General features: G+C 39.5%; 1 protein-coding gene across 1 annotated transcript in view; it reads right to left on the reverse strand.

Moving 5' to 3' along the window:
* Positions 1-6611: 6611 nt before the first annotated feature.
* GRM3 (glutamate metabotropic receptor 3) overlaps positions 6612-23251 on the reverse strand; it is a 104272-nt gene continuing 87632 nt past the window's right edge. The window contains exons 4-5 of the mRNA XM_052638999.1: positions 20642-20816; positions 6612-6685 (exon numbers count right to left, since the gene is read on the reverse strand). Of these exons, the coding sequence (XP_052494959.1) occupies positions 6612-6685; positions 20642-20816 (249 nt within the window). The remainder of the gene's footprint in view (positions 6686-20641; positions 20817-23251) is intronic.

A 23251-nucleotide genomic window follows, 5' to 3' on the forward strand; every position in this document is an offset into this window, starting at 1 on the left:
ACAGGTTTTAATCCAGAGTTTTAAAAAGATTGGTAACTGGCCAGTGAGGTAGGGCATAGGGACAAGTCTGTTAAATGTTTTGCCCCCAGTCTGTCAATGAGGTATGCCTTGTAATTTTTGATTCAGCAGGTCATCCTTAGTTTTGTGGCCAATGAAGGAAAAATAAATAATTGAATTTATTTCACTGGTGGGTAAAACAGTGGACCATTCTGTTATTGTTGAATGAGTGTTTGTTTTGTGTATGTCACTACTGTTAGATTCATGAGTATAGGTGAGGTGGGCTTTGTTGTTTTTTGTGAAATTCACAGAGGATATTGCTTACATACACCTTTTCTACATTTAATTTCTTACATTATAGTGAAATTATTTTGGCATTGATCATTTTTATCCTGCCATGCTGCTGGTGAGCCATTCCCCATTTTGATAAAAAATTAAACAAAAGAATAAAAAGACACTTGAAATACACCCTTTCAGAGGAGCCCTGGCAAAGTTGTGCAGACTGGACAGAGTCAGGAAGTTTCCACATGATCACCTGCCACCTCTGTCTTCATCTTTGCTGTGTTCAGCATGTATGTTCCAAGCCATAGAGATAATTGGGATTTGCTCACAGATAGTGTCTTTCTTCTCTTGTCACTAGACTAAAATCTCTGACATGTCAAAAATGCCTTAAATTTTAATGAACTCTCAGAAAACATAGTTGGTATTGAAAATTTTATTTATTTTATTTCTTATTTTAGATATTAAATAGATTTTGGCAGCTCAGTCCCATCTTTGGAAAGAGCTGACTTTTTCATTTGGATCCCAGTGGATTGTCATTTTATTTCAACCACTGAAGAAGTATGACAGAAGGAGGATATTATGAGGAAGATATTCAGATGAATTCTGGCTATAAAACTTATTTTTATGTCTTGCCTTTGCAAAGCTCAGTGTAATGTTGAAAGGCATAAACAAATTAATCACGTTTCTGACTTTTAATTGACATTTGTTATATCTTTTCCCTTCTAGGTGGTAGAAGAAGAAGTTATTCATTATTTTTCTAAAAGGCATTTGTGAAGCCTTAAATACTCCATTAAGTCAGCTATCACCTATAAAATCCCTTAGTACTCTGTCAAAACATATTTAAATCAGTTTTCCACTGAATGAGATCCATGGATAAATTATATCATGCCATTTAACAGTGTTGAGCAATTTGACTTGTATTCACTCGATTTAAAAGATTGAACTTTATTTTTATTGACTTTTCCCCTCTTTGATCACTAGTAATCAAGTCCTTTTCAGGATTAAAAATGTTTCATAGTATTTTTGTGTAGATTTTTGTCATTATTTTCTTCCCAAGGAGAGAAAAGGTGATTTAAATGGTTATGTGGAAGGATCACCTGTGTCTAGTCATTTACCCTCTGGGGTAGTTCAAGACAAATCTGGTCAACTGTCATCTGACATCTGTCAGTAGAGCTACTTCCTGTGAATTCATGGTCATTCCTGATGGGAGGCTAATTAATATGCAGATCATTTCTCTCTTCCTCATGAATGTAAATTTCCTGAGAGCTGGGGTGGGAAGTTGATTTCATTGGCAGTGTATTGCTCACATTTACCTTTTTGTACTAAAGATAGGTAGAGTAGAACTTCTTCAGAGGATTTATATATCTTCACATCTATTTCCTAGTGACTATGAACATTATCTAAGGTTTACATGACCAAGTTCTAAATTAAGCTTGCTCTAAGAAAAGGACTCAAGGAGGATAAACCTAAAAAAATACCAACACCTGACTTCTTCTTTGGACACTAAAATGGAGTTCACCTTCATAGTAAATGGCCAGAGGTTACACTTTTGCTGAATCTTATTTCGGTTTAATGTTTTCAGATGAGTTCATTTTAGAATCATAAATGAAGTAAAAGATGGGGGCAAATAACTGAAAATTAATTGATATTACTAATACAATTGCTATGAATGGATATTACTGTTGCAATTGTCTGGATCAGCAGTCTTTTTCTGTAAAGGGTCAGGTAGTATTTTCAGCTTTTCAGCCCATGTGGTCTCCGTTTCAGCTCTGCCATTGTAGCATGAAAGGAGCCACAGGTAGTCTATACACAAATGGGTATGGCTACATTCTGATAAAACTTGATGTACATGGAAATTTGAGTTCATTTCAATTTTACTTGTCATGAAATATTACTTTTGGTATTTTTTCTCCAATTATTTAAAAATGTAGATGCATTCTTAGCTCACAGATTTTATAAAATCAGATGCTAGGCTAGGATTTGACCTGTGGGCTGTGGCTTGCTGACCACTGTTTTCCATCACTACAACCCACAAGCAAAACTATTTGAAATAACCTATTTCCACAGATTCTTTGCCCTTTAGGAGTTTATACTTTCAAAGTTTCTCAAGTCTTTAGAGATGATCAAGAAAAAAGTAGCCCATTACCTTCCCTTGGTGATTTAATCACTCACCAAAGACAAAGCCAGGTACTCCTCTGAGTTCCTTTTATAGTTCTGGGACTTGATTGTAGATATTGATTAGGAAATGATAAAACAAGTGAATTGGTTCAAGTCAACCAGTAAGATTGATTTAAAAGTCTTTTCTCATTGTGATTTCTATAACATTTATTGCTAAGGTAACTAGATTTGGAGATAATATTCAATCTCTTTGACAGATTTATTTCAATTAACTATTTGGAAGTAACATATATTGATGCATAAAAGTAGTGTCAGCCTAGATTCTTGAGCTCTGGTGCTGGATAGGGTTCGCTGGCAGCACTGGAGCATCCATTGCATGTATTCAGGCCATGTACACCTCAGTCCATACGTATTTACCAAATCCTATTTTAAGACTGACTGAACTGCAAAGGACACTTAGGATTCCTTTAATGATTGGTGGTTCAAGAAACAGACCTCCAATTGCCTTGAGCAAAATATCCCAGTTAGGCTTTTCATTTGCTGGAATTTTCCTCATCTTATTAATAACGACTCCTGGATGAAGAATACTATATCAAACAGCTTGTGGATATTGGTAAATTTGGTTTTGAAGGGAGTAATATTCCTTTTATCTTAGCTAGCCATCTAAGGGTTTCCATCCAAGCCATCAACAGATTTCAGATTACCATTTCTTAGGTTAAATTAATGAGTCCAACCAGTGGGGATTATGCAAATCTAAACTTTCTTTCACAGAGCAGGAGTGATAATTGCCTTACTCATGGGTTTGGGCCTTGTTAGGACTGTGAAGTTTTTAATCCATACTGACCAGTCCATTCTGAAGGAGATCAACCCTGGGATTTTTTTGGAAGGAATGATGCTAAAGCTGAAACTCCAGTACTTTGGCCACCTCATGCGAAGAGTTGACTCATTGGAAAAGACTCTGATGCTGGGAGGGATTGGGGGCAGGAGAAGAAAGGGATGACAGAGGATGAGATGGTTGAATGGCATCACTGACTCGATGGACGCGAGTCTGAGTGACCTCCGGGAGTTGGTGATGGACAGGAGGCCTGGCGTGCTGCGATTCATGGGTTGCAAAGAGTCGGACATGACTGAGCAACTGAACTGATGTTCCATCTTCCTGGCACCTCACTTTATTTTTGCTTCTCTGTGGCCTTTTGCTACAGAGCTCTGACACCCCAAACTATCATGGTGGATACATGGATAAAGCAGGGGGGCTAGCTGAGAGGAACTGCGGGGTTGAAGTCTGCAAAGGTACACTGGCTGAATTACCTCCTTTGTCAGCCACTCTGTTAATTTGTCTTCTATGTGGTCTGCAAACCAGCTTGCCTCACAGTTTGCAAATGGGACCTTTGTATGTTACTGTTTTTACGTTACTGAGTGGGCAAGTGAATATTAGTGTTTAAACTAGAGAGGACACAGGGAATTTCAAAAGCTGCAAACACTCAGGAATCCAACAAAAATCAACCATATCATGTGGCTCTGGCATGTTTTTTTATGAGTGGGATACATCATTCTGCTTGAGTTCCTTGCATTCAGGATGTTTTTGCAAAGATGGATCAGCTCAGCAAGTTTTATATTCTGAGAGAATGAAATGTTGTTACTGGAGTTAAAAAAAATCAATCCAAAACCTATTGGTTTGAAATGGCTCATGTAAAAAAGATTTTATGGTTGCTATTTTCCATACATATGCTGAATGCTCTTTAAAAAATTACTACTTCTAGGGATCACATGTTAGGGTATGTGCATTTGAGTAGGAAACACGGTTCATGGCAGGGAAGAGAAAGATGATGAGAGCTGTCAGTCAATGCACTTTCAGTGTAAAGACAAGGAGTGAAATACAGTGACCACAGATCAAACCCAGTCCTCAGAAACACCCGCTCAGGATTCACCCCACAACTTAATTGTTTTGTTTACGAAGATCCCCGATCAGTTTGATTGTTTTGGGCATCAGCAGTGTCTCTGAACAACTTACCTGATATTGCCTTCCTTGGCCTGTCAAATCCCATCAGTGGACTGAGTTATTTTCTCTACTATCAGCCTTGCCTCAGCCTTGATTTTGAGCAGGTACTCATTCTGAGCACACCTACCTAGCACTCCTGCCAGTTTCAGTCACAACAGAGTTCTTTTTTGACATCCAGTGTCTTTTTGACAACTACTGTTACCCAATCTGCCACGCCCACTCCCTCCCATCCATGTTTTGAATCTGAGAATTTAGAGACTGTTTGCACTGTTGTCTTTGAGCATCTGGTGAGTTTTGGACACATTGATGAGGGTGCCAATTCAAAGGCCTCTAGAAGGAAGAAGAGAATTGCTAACATAGGACTCCTCAGTTTATTTCCTTCAAGGCCAGTCATGTTGGCATTTATGCACTTACTCGTTATTTCTGGATATTTTAAAAATAGTATCAGTCTTGATTATCTAGGCCCTGGTTATTTAGCCTGTGGGTCCCTCCTAGCCTCTTCTTCCTTCCTCTCACTGTCTCCCTCAGTGGCAGTCTCCTCATTAGCATATTTTCCAGTCTTGATGCTTCTTAAAGGCAAGTACTTGGTAATCTTCTTTTTCCCTGTCATGAGTTGAAGCATGGCCCCCTAGAAGTTACACATCCTAATGTTACTTCATTTCAAAAAAGGGCCTTAGCAGATGCAATTGAGGATCTTGAGATAAGATCATCCTGCTTTATCCAGGTGTACCCTAAATCCAATGACAAGTGTCCTCATAAGAGACACACAGAGGAGAATGTGACATGAAGACGGTTGCAGAGATTGGAGTGATATGATGTCAAGAAGCTGACCACCACCAGAAGCTAGAAAAGGAATGGGACGGATTCTCCCCATAGCCAATAAGGTGCAGCTGCGCAGAGTCAACTTTTGTTGTTTTAAGCCACTGAGTTCATGTTAAGTTGTCAGATTAGTTACAAGAAATTAATACATGCTCTGTCCATGGTATCTGGTGCAGGACCTAGCAGATAGTTAGATTCTCAGTGATTTTTCTACATTAATAAATGATTTGTGACTCAAGGACTTATCAGGAGAAATAGGACAGTACTGGTAAGAATGACCCCATTTTAGCTTATCCGTGCTTTCCCTGTGTGCTCCTTTATTTAGGTTAGTAAAATATTCAAGTTTAGTGACAAGTCTATGTGCTCCTAAACATTGTTCTTGGGACTTTGGAAAAGAAGATATCCTGCATTTTCATTGCCTCATTCAGCTGTGAACCACCAGAGTAATTTTCCAATGGAGTAAGATGCTTTTCCAGACTCCTTGCTAGAAATTTAGGTGGTTTTGGGAAATGAGAGCCATCAAACCTTCCCTGACAGGTCAGTTTTGGTATTCAGAGGAATACAGGAATGGAAGAACTCTCTCCTCACCTCAGAGACCTATTTGGGCAAATTCTGGGCTGGCTTGCAGATGTGGCTTAAAGAAACCAATAAGGGTATTATTGTCTGGGCCACTGTAATAACCTGATATTTATGGTGTCATCAGTCAAATTCTGATCATGTGATCTGCAAAGATCTGCAAAGAAGTCTAGACATGCTTACAATTCTCTTACAGGGTAAAACTTGTGTTCAGTGTATCTATTAACAGATGTAAAGAGAAGCATAGTTAGATAAATTCCTCCAACAATAAAATAGAAATGGTCTAAATCAACATATTCAAATTACCTGGAATGATTAAATAAGAACAAGGCCATTATCCACCATGCTGGAAAACCTTGAAGGTTTTATTCTCAGTATCTTTACATTAATACAGATGCTTTTGATTTTGTGCTGAGAAAAACAATCTGTTACACATAATGTAACTTTAATATACAACATAGAAACTCATCCTAAGTTAGTTACAACAAGGGCCTACAAAAAACTTCATAGGAAAAAAAGTTATCTAATATTGCCACCATATTTTCTATTAGACTGACCCTGTCACACCCTGTCACCAGTGCTCAGCTCTGTAAACAACGGGTTATTTCCAGGTTCTAAGGAATCATTAATAATCACTAAAATCAGTCTAAAAAGTTCTAGCACATCACTATATACTGTACAGTCCTTAAAAATAATTTATTGTACTGTTTCTAAAAAAAGGTACTAGGGGTATTCTTTTGCTGTTTCCACATTCTGGAGCTGCACATGAGCACTTTCATCTAATATCCTAAACACACGACAACTGAACTGCAATTCACAATCACAGAGATGAGGTGGTGGAGTCGAGGACTTCCCGGCCGTTGCACACCGTTGGCATGTATGTGCTGGCAGAGGCTGGAAAACAGAGCAGGACAGAAAATTCTGCATTAGTCAAGGGGGCCATAGAGCTACTGGCACGGGTAATCCTAGATACTAGTTAAAATTAAGTGGGAAACTCCTTTTAACTTGGCTTTAGAAAATGCTAGGTGATTTAATGCTGCAGCAGGTCAAGTTTCAAAATGTGCTCTGCACAAAATTAGTGTGTATCCCAGATCTTACCTCCACTAATGTCATACCTCTTGGAAAGAGTTGATAAGCATAATCACTGTTGAAAGAAGTCACTTGTGGGTTAAAATTAACTTCGGTAATTTCCAAACTGGTTAAAATACAGTGCGTAAAATTGAATACTCATGGCAATTTACTTAGATTGTTAAATTAATTACTATTTTCAATACCTTTATTAATTTTGTTCTCTATGGACAGGATGACTCTGTAGACCCAAGAGTCATCTGTGAACCCACTGCCTTTGAGAATAGTTTCACGTGTTTTCATTCTTCAAGTGGATAACTTCAGTGATAATTCTAGTGAGAGCTGAGTTGTAAGAACTCCAATTTCATAACAGTTTGCAGAAAGAAAGGCATTTCAAAGGGATGATGCTCTCATTAGTGACAACAGTGATGACTATGTCAGGGTGTGAGTATAATATGGATACAAATATTCATTCTTTTTATGGGTCATTTTCCTAGATGAAATTCCTAGCTGAACTTGTTTTGAACATTTTTTTTGTGAGAAATATAAAGACAGCCAAGTTATATTTATGTCTCCCTGAAAGATTTTTCCTTTTACCAAATGAGAACAAAAGCAATACCCCCCATCCTCCATGGGATGAAACAACATGGCCAAGAGGATCAGTTAGCAATGGCCTCACATTACCTTTTGGAACTGCTGACATCCTGTCCTTGGTCTGTCCATCTGGCGTGCTCTGACCTACAGGAGCTGATCTCCTTGGCTACCTGACCACAGCCCAGGTCAAGCTGCCCAGTCAGCTGTCCCATTCTTTAAAGACATAGCTCTCTCAGTTAATAATCAAATAAACTAACTTCATGCTAGAGTGTTCATGTTCACTGCTGCTGCTGCTGCTGCTAAGTCGCTTCAGTTCAGTTCCGTTCAGTTCAGTCGCTCAGTCGTGTCCGACTCTGTGCGACCCCATAGACGACAGCCCAACAGGCTCACCCGTCCCTGGGATTCTCCAGGCAAGAACACTGGAGTGGGCTGCCAATTCCTTCTCCTCATGTTCACTATCATAGTGGAAATATTCTTGCCACATGAAACTGCATTTTTCATAGGAATGCCTTTAAACGTGAAGAAGAAGCTAATTGTGAAATTTGCTACTATGTGGCATTCAGTGTGGGAACATTCACCATAGTTGGAGCACTAGAAGTCTTTCAGCAAACACCCTGCTAGGGAAACTCCAGCCTCTCAATTCTGTGCTATTTGTCTTGGTGTGTGAGAAAATAAGAAAGTCAAGTCTGTGTGGCTGCCTAAGGTTACAGAGGAGTCATGTGATGTGCTAACTCTTTTGGAGATTCTTCCCTTTTATCATTTTTAGAATGAGGCTCACTTTTCTTTACCATGTGATCCCACTAGAAGCTACAATATCCCGGGGGACAGGGATGGCATAATCTACATTTCCTGGAACTTCCATGGTGAAGACACAGTGTGTACCAGATAAATATTTAATGGAAAGTGATACATGATAATAATTAAAAATATGACGGCATTAATTTATTCTTTGCAAAGCTTCTTCATATACTTTATCTGATTCTTGCTTCATCAAAGCTAGGTAAGGCAAGAGAAAGAACAAGGTGAAATGAAGTTCAAATCACGGTTCACTGGAAACCCAGGGGAGTGCTCCTGGCCACTCAGTGTGCACTTTCTCTCCAGCATCCTTGTGTTCACCTGTCTACTTGGCATCTCCATGTGGCTGTTTAATAGACATTTCAGAATCAAGTGGCCAAAACATAATTTTGATTTCTTGACCTGTCCCTGTTTAGTCTTCCTTTTCTCAGTGAACAGTCTCACTATCTGGCCAGTTATCCAAACCAGAAGTCTTAACATTTACACTTCCTCCCTTTTTTCTCTCTCCTCCCATGTCAAACCTATCCTCAGGTCCCATCAACTGTGTCTCTACCTCCAGCTACTTGTCTGTTTGCATCCAGTGCCCTGGGCCAGGCCAGCACTCTCTCTCTCTCTTGGCTACTGTAACAGCTGCACCACTGGGCTATCTGTGTCCGTCCTTGCTACCCTGCAGTGCTTTTCTCTACAGCAGCCAGCGTATTTGTAAATGTAAGTCACCTATGTACACACCTCCCGTGGCGCCTCTGTGCTCTCCTAACTCAGGTTTATAAATCTCAGCACGATTTAGACACTGCTTAGCTTTCTGAGTTCACCTAATTCTCTCCTCCTCCAACCCCCATCCCCTTTGGATTTTGTTCTCTAATACAGAATATGTTTCTCAATTTCTGGCCTTTTAAAATAGCTGTTGCTTCTACCAGGAATATTATTTCCTCTCTTAATCACATATCTGGCTGCTTCTTGTCAGCCACATGTGAAATGTCACCCTCTGGAAAAAGGCCATCCAGCCATCTAGTCTAAAGTAACCAACCAGTTACTCTCTGTCATGTTACCCAGTCTTAAAACTGACTTTTTCCCTTGCCTTTTTTTTCCCCTTAGCATCTTAAGTCTTACACTCTTGACTAGGAAGTATGCTGGGGCTCTGTTTGTCTTTTTCATTATTTTATTCATCTTGCTGATCATGGAACAGACACTGTATAAATACTTTTTTGAATGATTGTATGAATGGTTGCCTTTCAAAAAATGGTGGAGCCAATGGAAATTTCAACAGGGGAAATAATTTATTATCCTGAAGAAATGACAGCAAATGTGAGGCTTGTGAGTGGCCTTATTTTGGAACGAGCTGGCCTTTCTCCTTCTCAAGTCGCACAGTGGCATCAACTGTGCTTGCAGAAAACTGGCTGGGCTGTGAGCATCCCATGGCAGTACTGCCTTTGACATTTTGACTAAGCTCTTCATCTTTTCCAGGATCAAGTTTTATTATTTCTGTGAAGGATTTTCATTTTCAGACATTGAAAAGGAATGATGTGTCATGGGGGTACGTCTAGCATAACCAGGGATTAGTGTGTTAGTGCTCCTTGCTGTCCACCTTGAACTCGTCTAATCCCCTCTACCTGCATTTCTAAAGATGGTATCAGAAACCTACTCCAATGTTGCCCATACTATTGCGGAATTTGATGAATGCTTTCTTAAGTGTGCACTTATGATCTGCTTGCTCACTGCATTCTAATTTCTTAAAAATCATGTATATTTTGACCACGTAGGTAAGAAGTACATGGGCTGCAAAGGCAGGCACATGGAAAATTCTCAAACTATCAGTGTCACATAATCTGCCAAACACCATGTGAACGTCATCATGGAACGTTACGGAGTAACCTGAAATTATCTATCTGCTTCATAGGGACTTTAAAGGGGACACCCTATGATAGAATGTCTAAACTATTTGAGAGGAAGTAGTGCAAATTCAAGGTCTTCTTACAAGGAATAACAACAGCAAAAAACCCACAAAACACTGCAGTTTTATTTTTTTTTCCGAAACACTTTCTAGTGTATAAAAGGGGATTGTAACTTGTATTTTTCTGCTTTTCTTTTACTGTTTCATCTGTAGCTTTTGTCAGTGCATTTTTTATTATGTAAAAGATATTCTCATTTTTGTACGTGCTGCTGAATATAGCAGAAGAAATGACTGTTTGATGAGTTTACCATCACAATTACTTTTCCTTTCATAAATATTTTACACATGCCTCCTGGATGAGTCCGTCTGTTATTCCCCAAGGTAGTAAAATACGTGGAAGGGGAAAGTACTGTCATTTTCTTGTGTGTGTGTTTAGGATGAGCTTTTCTATGGTTCTAATGAAATTTTCACAAGATTTTTAATGGCATAATAAGTTCAGCCTATTTTATTAAGTGCAGTTAGGCAGATTTCTGCAATTGTCTTTTCTGTCAGAAATAAGTATGCAGGCTTATTCTTGGCTTTCCGGGGAGTGGGGGTGAGTAGCAGCTGCTACTCTAGGTTAACATGGTACTTTTTGCTATTTAAAGTGAAAACTGAAGAAAGCTGAAAAAGACCTAATAAGTTCCACAGCTGACCACAGAAGGACCATTCACGTCCATCAGAAGGCATGTTTTGCTTCACAAATGTTGGTGAAGCCTTAGAGATCAATGCAGCCAAGTGGCAGCTTTGTCTAGCACCATGAAATCCATTTTTCTTGTACCAGGAATGCAGGGACTGGCCAGGCTTTGGAGAAAATGACCCAGTTTTTCTGAGTAACTGGGCTCTCAATCAATGCTAAACATATTTATTCAATAGATTCTTATGGATGCCAAGTCTGTTAGTCAGTTCAATGGCTGAGACTTGATTCCCGAGAATCAGTGTGTTACTCTGTGTAATAAATACATCAGACTTAGAAAAAAAAATAAACATTTAAATAGAACAGACATTCCAGTCTGTTTCCATCTGTTCCATTTCCTTGCTCCCAGTGACCCCAAATAATTTCTCCCAGTGTATCTGCTTGTTTAGAGATTTTACTGCTATGGTCAAGGAATACAATTTCCATCCACTATCTGTTGCCTTGTCCTCCTGCTTTGTTATTGGGCCTGTTTTTGTTTTACTCTTCACCTTAATTTACTTGTGCTAGGGCCCCTTGGTCCCATTTCAAAAGAAGTGCATGTGTTGATAATGTTGTCTGGGCAGATGTGACACTGCTAGCCAACCGTTTGGTAGCCTTGCTATGCTGAGATTTCTCAGTAGGAGACAGAATCCATTATTAATAATTTAACTTTCCCTTTACGACCAAAATGTCTTCAACTGTTACCAGTAGTTTGAAGAGGAAATTATTTTCTATAAACTCAAGAGTTAGTTTCTAAATGTGGAGTTAGAACTTAAGAAAGCAAAGATTGCTTCATTTAGTGATTCATTTCTTATGAGACAAGATTCATGGAAAGAGAAAATAGAACCCATGATACAACTTAATTACCTTATCAACAGAAATTCCACTTGATCTTCAACTTAATACCTCAGTCCATTTTGCCACATAATGCTGTTGTGTTTTCTTTCCAATTATGTTCCTTTATCTTCTCTTCCCTCCCCCAAGAAATACCAAAGTTGGATGCACAATAATCTCTAAATAAAAATACTCAAGAAGTTTTTGTACTGTTCTACTTATTTTTTGTTCTTCTCCCCTCTTCTTAGTTGCTAAACAGTTGCTGACCACAGAAGGACTATTCACGTCCATCAAAAGGGATGTTTTGCTTCTGTTTTTCCTCTTTTCTATCCAAATGTGTTCTCAGGCTAGGATCAGAAACTCATTTACAACAATTAATTCAAACAACGAATAGGAGCTGTAAATGCTACTACATCTAGGGATCCAAATCGAAAGCTGAAAGTGTTAAACTCTATTAAAATAATGGCAGGTATTAGTCCTTCTTTCTTGGGAAGCTGATCCTGATAGCCTCGTCTTCCAGTTACCCCCAGCATCTGCACACTGTATTGTCTTCCATCACTACCACCCTGATTTAAATCATCATCTGGGCTAGGCAGCAGCCTGCTAAATGAGGTAGGTCTCTGCCTGCTCCCTGCCTTATATTCTGCCCACACAGATAAAACAATGCTTTACAAGTTGGGTCTTGCTGCTTCTGATGAAACCCTTTGAGTGTTTCCCAGTTCTTTCAGTAGAAAAGTAAAAGTCCTTACAATACCTCCAGAATCCTAAAGGATCTGCTCCATCTTTGTCCTCATCTCCTCTCCCTTTCACCACTTACCTATAGGCTCATTGCCTCTTTGACCCTTTGCACGTGCTGTTTCCCATGTGTGGAATGTTGTTTCCCCAGATGTCAGCATAACTCCCTTCTTTCATTTCCTTCATGACTCTGCTCAGCGTCACCTTATCACTTTCTCCCATTTTATAAAAATAGTAACACATTCTATTCCCCATCTGCCTCATTTGCCTGTGTTTCCTATTATTTTCTACACGTTGCTTATCAACAAACACCTGAGTTATTATGGAGTATTGGTTTCTCTGTGCCCCACCTTGCTTGATGAGAATGCAAGCATCATGAGTATACAGTTTGTCCATTTCATCCATGAGCACAGTGCCTAGAGCTGAGCTTGGACACAAAATTTCTTTAATCAAAGTGTGTATTATCCATCAAATCGGTCACATTTACTTGGTTAGTGTTTCCTTTCCCAAAGCCTTTGCAATTACTCCAGGTGAGGTAGAAATGTTAAAATTTTTTTTTCCATATGAGTAGGCGTTTTCCTGCTGCAGGCATACAGATATCTCCATTTATGGATGTTCTCTAGAGAATTTCACTTAAAATGTAAAAGAAGTAGATGAAATAGGATATAATAAATTGATGTTAGACCCTTTGCTTTGTTTTAAGGTACTGATCATCTGAGATCAATGTATGGACAGTATTTGATTAAATACATATTTTCTTTTTTATTGACATATATGCATAGTTCTGAACATGGTACCCTGTTCTTAAAGGCGTTAATAAATTTGGGGTTACATGGAAATGCATATGACTATAAGCATCTCTGATACAATGCTAAACTCTCTAGGAACTTTCTTTGAACTCCTGTGTTTATGTTCCATTCTAATATACAATACAGAAGAGAAACTATACAACATAATTTAATTCAAGAAAGTGAGGCTTTTAAAAAACTATGTTAATGGGAGAAATTATATCTCTGACATAGACAATTAGAGAGGGTCACCATTAACTATATTCCTTTGTCTTCATCAAATCACGTTTTCAAAGAAACTTTGTGGGTAGCCCTTTTGGAATACGTCACCTTGTCTGTGTGCAGCCAGGGTGTGGGGGTCACAGGGCTTTCAGAGAGACATGATTTATGGTGCTGAACTCCTTGCTATGGGTTTTTGAGAGGAACGCAAGTCTGCACCCATGCTGCTAGAACAAGATGACGTCATGTGCCGTGCTTAAGAGAAAGCTTTGAACTGAAAAAAAAGAAATCACTGAATTTGCAGATGCTAAGATTTTCTCACTGTCAGAATGGTCTCTGAGATGACTTCTGTAACTGAACTGAGGTAGAAACTCCAGAGAGTCCAGAGGAGCCACAGAGAAGCTTTTGAGAGTTTTATCTATGACTTCATTTATCAAATTCCATCAAGTACCTAATAGATGGGGCTTTGGTTTTCTCATCTACAAATGTGTTTGTTAGAATAAATGGTCCATATCATCCCTTGCAGCTCCAGTCTCTGTATTAGAGGAGGTGGGCTATAGTTACTTGGGGAAAACCTAGGAAAATAGTAGTAGTAAAGAGAAAATGATTTAAAGGCTGTGTAAAAGTGATTGTGAGACAAGTAGATGGAAATGTCAAATAAAAGGAGAAGTATTAAACATCAGTTCCCTGATGTATATGGGGTTACCTATTATAGCTGGAGACTACCCTTCCTTCCTCAATGAGGGAGAAAAATCCAATAGAAAGTGGTTTTCAGGAGTGCTGTGGACTTGGCTTTCTTAAGGGAAAATGGATTGACATCTATCTGATTTGGATGCACTAGGTGTATTCTGCCTGAAGCAAATGGCTTAACTTGCTGAAAACTTTAAGCTCTTCCTACATTGGTCAGAGAGGATTTATGTTTATAATATACTTATGCCTGTGGCAAAGAAGACCGTCACTTCAGTGTGGGTTGCTAAATAACTGCCTAATTTTCTGGCCAGTCGTCATGAGACTCCCTGAACTGTAAAGTGCAGGTATGTTATACTGTTTTTCTGAACTATCAGTGTAGAGAAGAAGCTTGGTATTATGTGCTTTATTTTCTTTTATAAAGTGCTATTCAGAGTTGAACAGTGGCTTGCCCCAGCCAACTGGGGTATCTTCAAAGCTTGACCACTGATAAGTACAAAATCTGGCCCTCATGCAGTTACTTTCTGTTGGTATCGATCCATGGCACATTATGCTGTGATGCTAGAAGACTGTTCTCTTTACCATTTTATTTTATTAAAAGATTTTTCCTTGATGTGGGCCATTTTTTTAAAAGTCTTTATTGAATTTGTTACAATATCACTTTTGTTTTGATTTTGTTTTTTTGGCCCTGAGGCATACGGGATATTAGCTCCCAAACCCGGGATTGAACTTGCACCCTCTGCCTTGGAAGGTGAAGTCTTAACCACCGGACTGCTAGGGAAGTCCCTCCCTTTATCTTTTTAGACTACTGCTTTCTTTTTATAATGTGCAAATTCTTAGTAATAATGAATAATTCTATTAATTGAGCTGTTCACACATTACCACCTAAACAAGTTACTTTCTGAATAAAGTTTTGGCAGAAAAAAAATCAATCTCCATATGCCCATGGCTCTTCTGGGACCCAAATCTGGGCATCATTAGTTAGCAGGAGCCTCTTGGCTGATCTTAATGATAATGACATACATACGTTTGAATGATCACCATGAGCAAGAGAACTACACATCCCCGTAGGACCATGTCTGGGTACATAATAGCTCTGAAGACCATTGGGCACACTCCATTTCTCTCTTCTCCCCTCAGTCTATGCTGATGCAAACTCATATTAGTGTCAACAATATTCTAACCTGCACAGGCCCTATAGGATTTTATGGTGTGAAACCTCACATATTCACCCAGCTTGTCTCACTCAGAATGATGCCATTCCCTTACACTGTACACCCACGCTGGTAGAACAAGACGCTGCCAGGTGAGATGGGAAAGGGAAGGCTTTTATTTTTAAAAAATCATTAAATTTGCAGATATTAAGATTCTTAGCATACGTTCTTGATTGTCTTACTTTGGGGATCAGCTCTGGGAAGATCCTTTGCTTCTAAAGCTGATCAAAACAAAGAATTACCTCTTTTTTTTTTTTTTTTCTCTCTTCCAAATATGAAGGCTGTTTGCGTATGTGTGTGGGTGTGGGAACAGCATTACAAGTATGAGTTTAGGATATCAGGGTCTCTGAGTTCTAGTGCTATCAGATGTCTATTCCCACCTTCACCTTTAGTAAATGTTTTTTTTTTTTTTTTTGAGGGGCCGGATGCTTCTATAACAGAAATACCTTCCCTTGAGTGTTCTGAGGGTGGTGGGGAAATAATTGTGCTGAGATGTAGCTCTTGGCATCACGAAGCAAAGGACAGGACTTCAAAACCGCTCTCCTTCTCTGAACCCAGGGCCTCCTTCCTCTTTGAGAGTCATATAAGTGATGCTCCCTGCTCTTCACTGATCGCAGTGGGTGAAGTAGACAGGTTGCCTTCAGCCAAGGTCCTCAAAATGTTTTCCTTGCACCATTTCTATTGAACCAGCTGGAGTATCTGTTATGGACCAGATTTCTGGCCTTTACCAAGAATCCATGATACAACGGGTCTGGAGACAGGATCTGAGAATTTCCATTTCAAACATTTTTTTTTTAATACATAAATATTGGGAACACTTAGCCTATGGGCACATTTAGTGGAAAAAAGTTACTGTTTCCTTTATTTTTATTATTCTGTATATAGTTAATCAGATGCAACTAAAATTGTTCTCTCTTATATACAGTAATATGTGAACATTTCTCAGGTTGTGGATTTTCCAGGATGTCCTTAAACCATGTTGTTTCTTCCATGCCTGCTTCTGAGTTTGGCCATTCTTTTGTATATTTTTGGAACAACTGCCCAGCTTTTAAAACCCAATAACTGATACTCTTTCTACTAGCAACCACCTTAGTTGCTGTCAGGGAGCTCACTTACACTCGAAAGTAGAGGGATGTGGTATCTCTGCTATTCTCTTGCCAGAGAATTAACTGGGAGTTAATGTGGCTGTACCTTTCAGTCAAGGTGAGTTCTAGGTATTGCGGGTGTCATGTCACTTAATCTCCGCTAAGAGTGCAGTACTGGATGGATTTAGGATTTGGAGAGGGTGGCATGATGGAAATGGCCACACATTCTCTGAGAAGTGGGGACTTCATCCCTCCCCTTGAATTAGCGTAGGGTCTGTCATGCTCTCCAGGTCCCACATGGAGATGCGTTCCACCAAGCTGCCATATGAGGGAGTGAACCACTGTGTTCTCTCCAGATTAGCTCAGTCTCAGCCAACAGCACAGAAGGACCCCAGTAAAGCCCTCGTAGGGGAGCCAGACTGCTCAGTCCAGCCCCGCCTGAATTCCTGACCCACAAAACCAAGAGACATAATGAAAGTGCTTTCTTTTAAACCACTAAATTTTGGGGGAAGTTTGTTATGTGGGAATAGATAACTAAATGTGTCTCTGTGGGGGTAACTTTGTGGCTATACCAGCTGACTCTCATCCATACATGAGGTTTTCGTTTTTACCTCTGAAGGAAGTAAGTCAGAAAGTCAGCAGCAATATTGGGAGCAATAACCCAATGGAATGCTTGCAAACACTCACCAGAAGAATATAAATTATGTACAACTTAAGAAAAACATATGCTTTACTTAATGAATTCAGAACAGTTTAAAGATTTTTCTTGATTACTTAAAAAACACACTTCCCGGTATTTAGGAGTGAAATGAATATTAACTGAATTGAATCTATAATGGAGGAAACAGGCACTGAGATGTTAAACCAATTGCTCAAATTTTCACCATAGTGAGTCAGTAGCAGGTTTATACTTATAACTAGATTCCATAGATCAATGGCTTTCAAATTTCTCTGATGGAAATTCATAGAAAGAAATGTTTTACCTGAACCTGGTATCCATATATAAACTTGAGCAAACTTCACGAAATGCTATTTACCCTATTACATGTGATGCACTCTAAGATACTTTATATTTTCTTTTAAAAAAATGCTGGTCAAAGCTACTAAATCAATTTCATGACTCATTCATGGATTACACTCTATAGCATGAAAAACAATGCCCTAGACATTCAGCTTCCTGGGACCAGGGATTCTATCCTATTCATTGTGTACAACAGGCACTTAGAAATTTCTGGTGCATAGAAGGCATTCAAGCATTTAATGATTGAATGGATTTCATGGCAATGGTTCCAATGTATTAAAATGGGAAGGATACTAATCACAAATCAGAAAATCCATTGTCAATACTTGAATCCTTGTGTATCCTTGAGAAGTAACGTCTCTTATTTTCTTGCTATAAAATAGAACTCATGATATCCAGTATTCATGGGATAAAATGAGCCCACAAATATAAACTTATTGTGAGTAAAAGATAAAGAATTATGGTGTATGGCAAAACCAATACAATATTGTAAAGTAATTAACCTCCAATTAAAATAAATAAATTTATATTTAAAAAAGAATTATAAATAAAAAATCAATGGATTTGTTACTGATGCACTTTGAAATTGCCTAGAAACATGACAAAAGTACTTCACTTTGTTACTTTAGAAAGAAAGCGAAGTCGCTCAGTCGTGTCTTACTCTTTGCGACCTCATGGACTGTAGCCTACCAGGTTCCTCCGTCCATGGGATTTTCCAGGCAAGAATACTGGAGTGGGTTGCCATTTCCTTCTCCAGGAGATCTTCCCAACCCAGGGATTGAACTTGGGTATCCCACATTATAGGCAGACGCTTTACCGTCTGAGCCACTAGGGAAGTCAAAATTTATCTCATTTGTTACTTTCATGCCACTTAATTAATTTGGATTAATTACAGGAAAGTCATGGGGAAAATGAGGTCTAAATTTAGATTTTTTAAAAGATAAAAAATGAAATTTCACTGAGTAACAAAACAGTGCTAAACTGCTGGGCTGGTAGAGGTCTGTGTTGAAGAACTGGCTGGGCCACCAGCAGATCAGACACAGTGACAGCCGGAGCATGTCCGTGGCAGCTGCATCCCACTGCTTCTGTGTCAATGGATGTTTCTCAAATTCTAAGGAGAGACTTGATTGGGTAAAGTGCCTTTGTTACCTTTTCAGGAATTTATTAATTCCTAGACTATGCATCAGAAAATGCCACCAATCTAAATTACTGAGGTTTGGATGTATGAGATTTGAAAAATGTCTGAGCTCTAAGCTTTCAACAAGACTCTTCACCCAGAGGTAAATCATGCTGCACAGCCTAGGGTAACCTTTCTTTTGTTTTCCCTTGAAAGCCTTGTCCATGGGAAATTTCCCTTGAAAGTACCTAGTTTTCCCTTGAAAGTACCTTGTCCATGGGAAGTTTCCTGTTTGAAGTAGCAGCATGTGGTGGTGTGGTGTCCTGGTTTGGAAATTGGAGAAACTGTCTCTAAGTTCTGGTTCTGCCAATTTCAATATGTGTGACCTTGGATGGGTTTCTTTATCTCCTAGAGTTGTGAGCATTAAATAAGCTATATCATGCGTGCACACATGTATGAAGTATTTAGCACAATGCCTAGCACAAAGGAAACAATAAATGATAGTTCCTCTTAGCTCCATTACTGTTTTTGTTTTTATTAGCTATTATTATTAGTTATATGCCAGCTTTTTCTTGTCTGGATTAGCTGTTATAGTGTGGCTGCTGGACAAGAGATTTGTTTGCTCAAGAAATAAGCAGCTTTCTTTGTGGCTCAGACAGTAAGGACTCTGCCTGCAATGGAGGAGACCCAGGTTTAATCCCTGAGTTAGGAAGATCCTCCGGAGAAGGGAATGGCTACCCACTCCAGTATTCTTTCCTGCAAAATCCCATGGACAGAGGAGCCTGGTGGGCTGTATAGTCCATGGGGTCACAAGGAAAATGATGTCACAGGTTTTACCAGGTCCTGGGACTCAGCCATTGTGACACCTGGAAGTTGAGCTGAAAATAAATAAGGTGTCCATCTCTATAGCAGCTGAGACTGGGGAGGAGTGGTATACTCAGCGAGTCCCTGAAAGGTGCTGGCAGCTCTCAGTCTTCCCTTTGTTTGCTAGGGAAAGGACTGCACTATAAAATTCTGTGTGTTGTTGAAGAAACTGGGGCACTAATGCGATTGCTCTCTGTGATGCTGAGCTATTTTGAAGTTTTCTTTCTAATCGGCTTGGGGCAAAATTGTGAAGTAGTCATTTGTCTCTGTCACTTTCAGCCCTTCTCCCCCACACTTCCCCTTCTTCATCCTTCTGTCAGTGAATTTCTCCTACTTCATACCACAGATTAGCTGAAAATGGCTTAAAAGGTTGTCCCCTTTAGGTACATTTGTGCTTTGGATGGCTCTAAAGAATTAAATGCTTCTCTAAGGATAGTTTCAGATACTTGCAGGCCAAGAGGAGAGAGAATTCTGATTGGGAGTTATCCTGGTATCTTTCAGTTCACACTGCCTTCTCAGCTGGTTGTTAGCTGAAAAAACATTGTGTCTTTGTAATAGGAGGTAGATCTAGTCCAAATTTTCCAAGGTGTATTCCGTGGGATGTGAGTTGGTTTTCTTGTGGTCAGATACTTTTAAGAAACTGTAAATAACAGAATGAAACAGGGTTCCTTGTGTAGAGACTCTTAGAACCTTTATCATGCTCACGGCAAGGAGGTACTTTGAACTTCCAAGTGGCTATTTAGGTTGTTGCATTTTCCATCTTATTTGATTATCTTCCTCTTTTAATTTTTATGAAGCACCTTCAGCATCTACGTGACACAAAACACACTTTATAGAGCACCAGTCTAGTCCAGCCCTCTAGACCACTTAAGGGAGGAAGCAGTAAAGTGATGTGCTCAGGGTTCACTACTGAACTGGTTGGACTAGAAACTTGGTTGTCTGTGTCCAGAGGTCGTTAAAAATCCCAGTTGTGGTCGTGGATTTAATATCTGTCATCTCAGCTAGACTGAATGCAGGAACTTGCCCTCTTCCATTGTCATTCTATTGTTAGCAGCCAGCACAGCACCTGACACAGTGATTAACCAGCACTTTTTAAAACTGAACTGAGATTGATTATGGGGTGGACATGTGTTGTCTGTTTCTATGTCTTCTGTTCCCCCTCCCAGCCTGCTCCCTACCACAATGCTATGTTTGAAGGGGTCCGTGTCAAGTGCCATACTTACACTGAGAATACGTGGTCCCGGTTCCACTGACACTGAACCTGTTCAGGTGCAGCCTGTGCGTGACCACATTCTTCTGGGGTTGAAACAGGATGATGTGCACCTTAGGTGCAAACAAACATCCCAGGACCACAAAGCCACTCAGGCTGACAGAGATGCACATGGTCGTTGTCTGCACCTACAAGAAAAGGTTGCCTAGTTAAGTATCTTGACTATAAATTCAATACAGTGGTCAACTCAAGAGAATGCTAAAAAAAAAAGAGCAAACTGAAAAAACCAGATTATCTACAGTTCTGTCCTTATTCTAGCCAAACCAATACAGCAATTATGTTGAATCTGCTGAGCCTGGGATCCACAGGGAACCATTGCTGAGGATTTGTAAGCAAACACTCTTTGTGATGGGTGTTCCTCAAGGCTTGCCAAGACTTCCCATATACTTTCTTGTTTTGTTTGTTTTCTTCATTATGTTTGTATAAAAGATACTTCTGCAGAGCCACTGAAGTCAGAATCTTAAGTAGTAAAATGTCAGTACTGAGTGATGGAGTGACCCGAAGTCTGATGGTTTGAGTTAATCAACTTGGCTTGTTTAAGGTTTACTATATCAAGAACAAATTTGATCCTGTTTCATATTTCTTTCTGTCTTTCATGCTGGGAGGGCTGCCTATCTGCTCTCGATTTCCTTACTCAACAGTGAGGGACACTGTCAATTTTCTTCTAGGTACCTACTCTTAAGCATTTCATTAGCATCTCTCTGAATTTTGATACATCAGATACTCACTAGTCCATCTTTGTTTTCCCTTTCTTTCAAAGAAAGAATTTCCCCTTTATCCCTTTGCTTCCCCGGAAAGTAAACCTCAGAACTAGGTTTTATCATCTCCTCTTTTTATTCTCTTGCCACCACTCTTCATCTTCTCTGATCTTCTCATTTGTCCTGGCTTCAGCTCCCATAGATTTTTCTGGAAAATCCCAAATTAGATTCTACATATTTAATCACTCTTAGTATGAAAAATGGCAATTAATTATTTCTTCTATCAGTTTCTACTCAGAGTAGCTATGGTAAATCCTCGAGTCATTTTAGAGTTCTTTTTCCTTTTTCTTCAGGCGATGCTGTTACCAGATAGCAATAATTTCTCATGCCCCAAAGTGTCTGACCTTCTTGTATAATCAAGGAAAACTGAAGACTGAACAATTAACTAGAAGAGCCACATAGTTTTAGAAGATTTCTTCCTGTTTCTGATTTTTTAAAAATCAGGTTACATGTGTTTCATAACTCTTTAGAATCTGGTTTTACTTTAATTGCTGAAAGCAAATCTCTCCTCACTGTCTTAAAGCTTCTGCTCCCCTAACCACTCCAGTGCTCTCCACCTTGGTCCCCGATTTCAGGCTCCTTTAACTTCTCAGAAAAGTCTACTATCTAATTCCATAATGGAAAAGCCTTGATCATCATAACTATGTTATTCATAGCAAGTCCATTACTAGCACAATTTTTTTACACAGATATATAAAACATGTTATTAAAACCGTGTTCTTCCTGTGTCAGATCTGACTGTGGTGCCAGTTTGAGAGTGATCAGTTATCCCATGAGGGTGAGACAGGTTCAAATGTGCACATTTTCTAAACCTTTTCTAAAAACACTTCTATAAATTTAAAACTCATCACACATTTTAAGACATTAAAAGGAGAGGAGGAGGAAGGCTTTTGTGAGAAGAGCTTGCACAAAGTTGTACTGTGAATTCCACATCCTCTCTACTATAGAGGGATTGTACCCATCTCCTCACTAGAGAGAAGGGCATTGGTGTGGCCATTCACAGAAGGTTTGACGCTTTTTCTGTGGAGGGAAGATGCTCTGACTGGGAGCCTGATTCCTAGGTGAGAAATGGCCAGTTACTTTTGTACCACAGCAAGAAGACTTGTGAATGTGTTGAAATAGCCTTTTAAGAATTTATCAAAGCAGAGGCTATGTGAGTGGGATGCTGGACAAGATGAGCCATGGGATAGAGAACCATTGGGGGGAATCTAAGGCCCATGTGGAGGGGCCTGGAGTCTTTCCCAGGATGGGAAGGAGGCTGGAGGGGGAACAGCTGGATGTTTTGGGCCTAAGTGTGACAACTTAGAGTAGAAAATTGCCAGCCAACTCACTCAAGGACCTGCAAGAAAAAAAAAAAACAAACAGGAAATTTCTGATAATCACATGAAAACATCCTTTAATCATCTTCCAGATTATCCCAAGGATGTGTCTTTAGCCGCTGGGGACTCAAAGATCATAAAGCCCTCTGTTCCATAAGAACTCTCCGACTGCTTCCTTATTACTCTTTAACCAGAGCCGAGGGGAAAGCAACTGGTGGACTGGGGACTATGAGCTAGGAGAAAGGGGAAACCGACTGGTACAGCTCGAAGGCAGGCCAGACTGCAGGAGAAAATAAGATTGAATGTTAAGTCATGATATGGTTTTGATAATTACATGGGCAAGGCTTTTGAATTTCCTAATAGACTATTTCCCACTGAAAGTTATTGTAGGACCTTATGTTACCCAAGGGCGCACAAAGTCGTGGACCTCTTGAGCATTGTCACCTGCTTTTCTGTCCCACGGTGCCTTACATGGTGAACACCCTG

Source organism: Budorcas taxicolor, chromosome 4 (genome assembly GCF_023091745.1).
Source record: "Budorcas taxicolor isolate Tak-1 chromosome 4, Takin1.1, whole genome shotgun sequence".
Classification (NCBI taxonomy): domain Eukaryota; kingdom Metazoa; phylum Chordata; class Mammalia; order Artiodactyla; family Bovidae; genus Budorcas; species Budorcas taxicolor.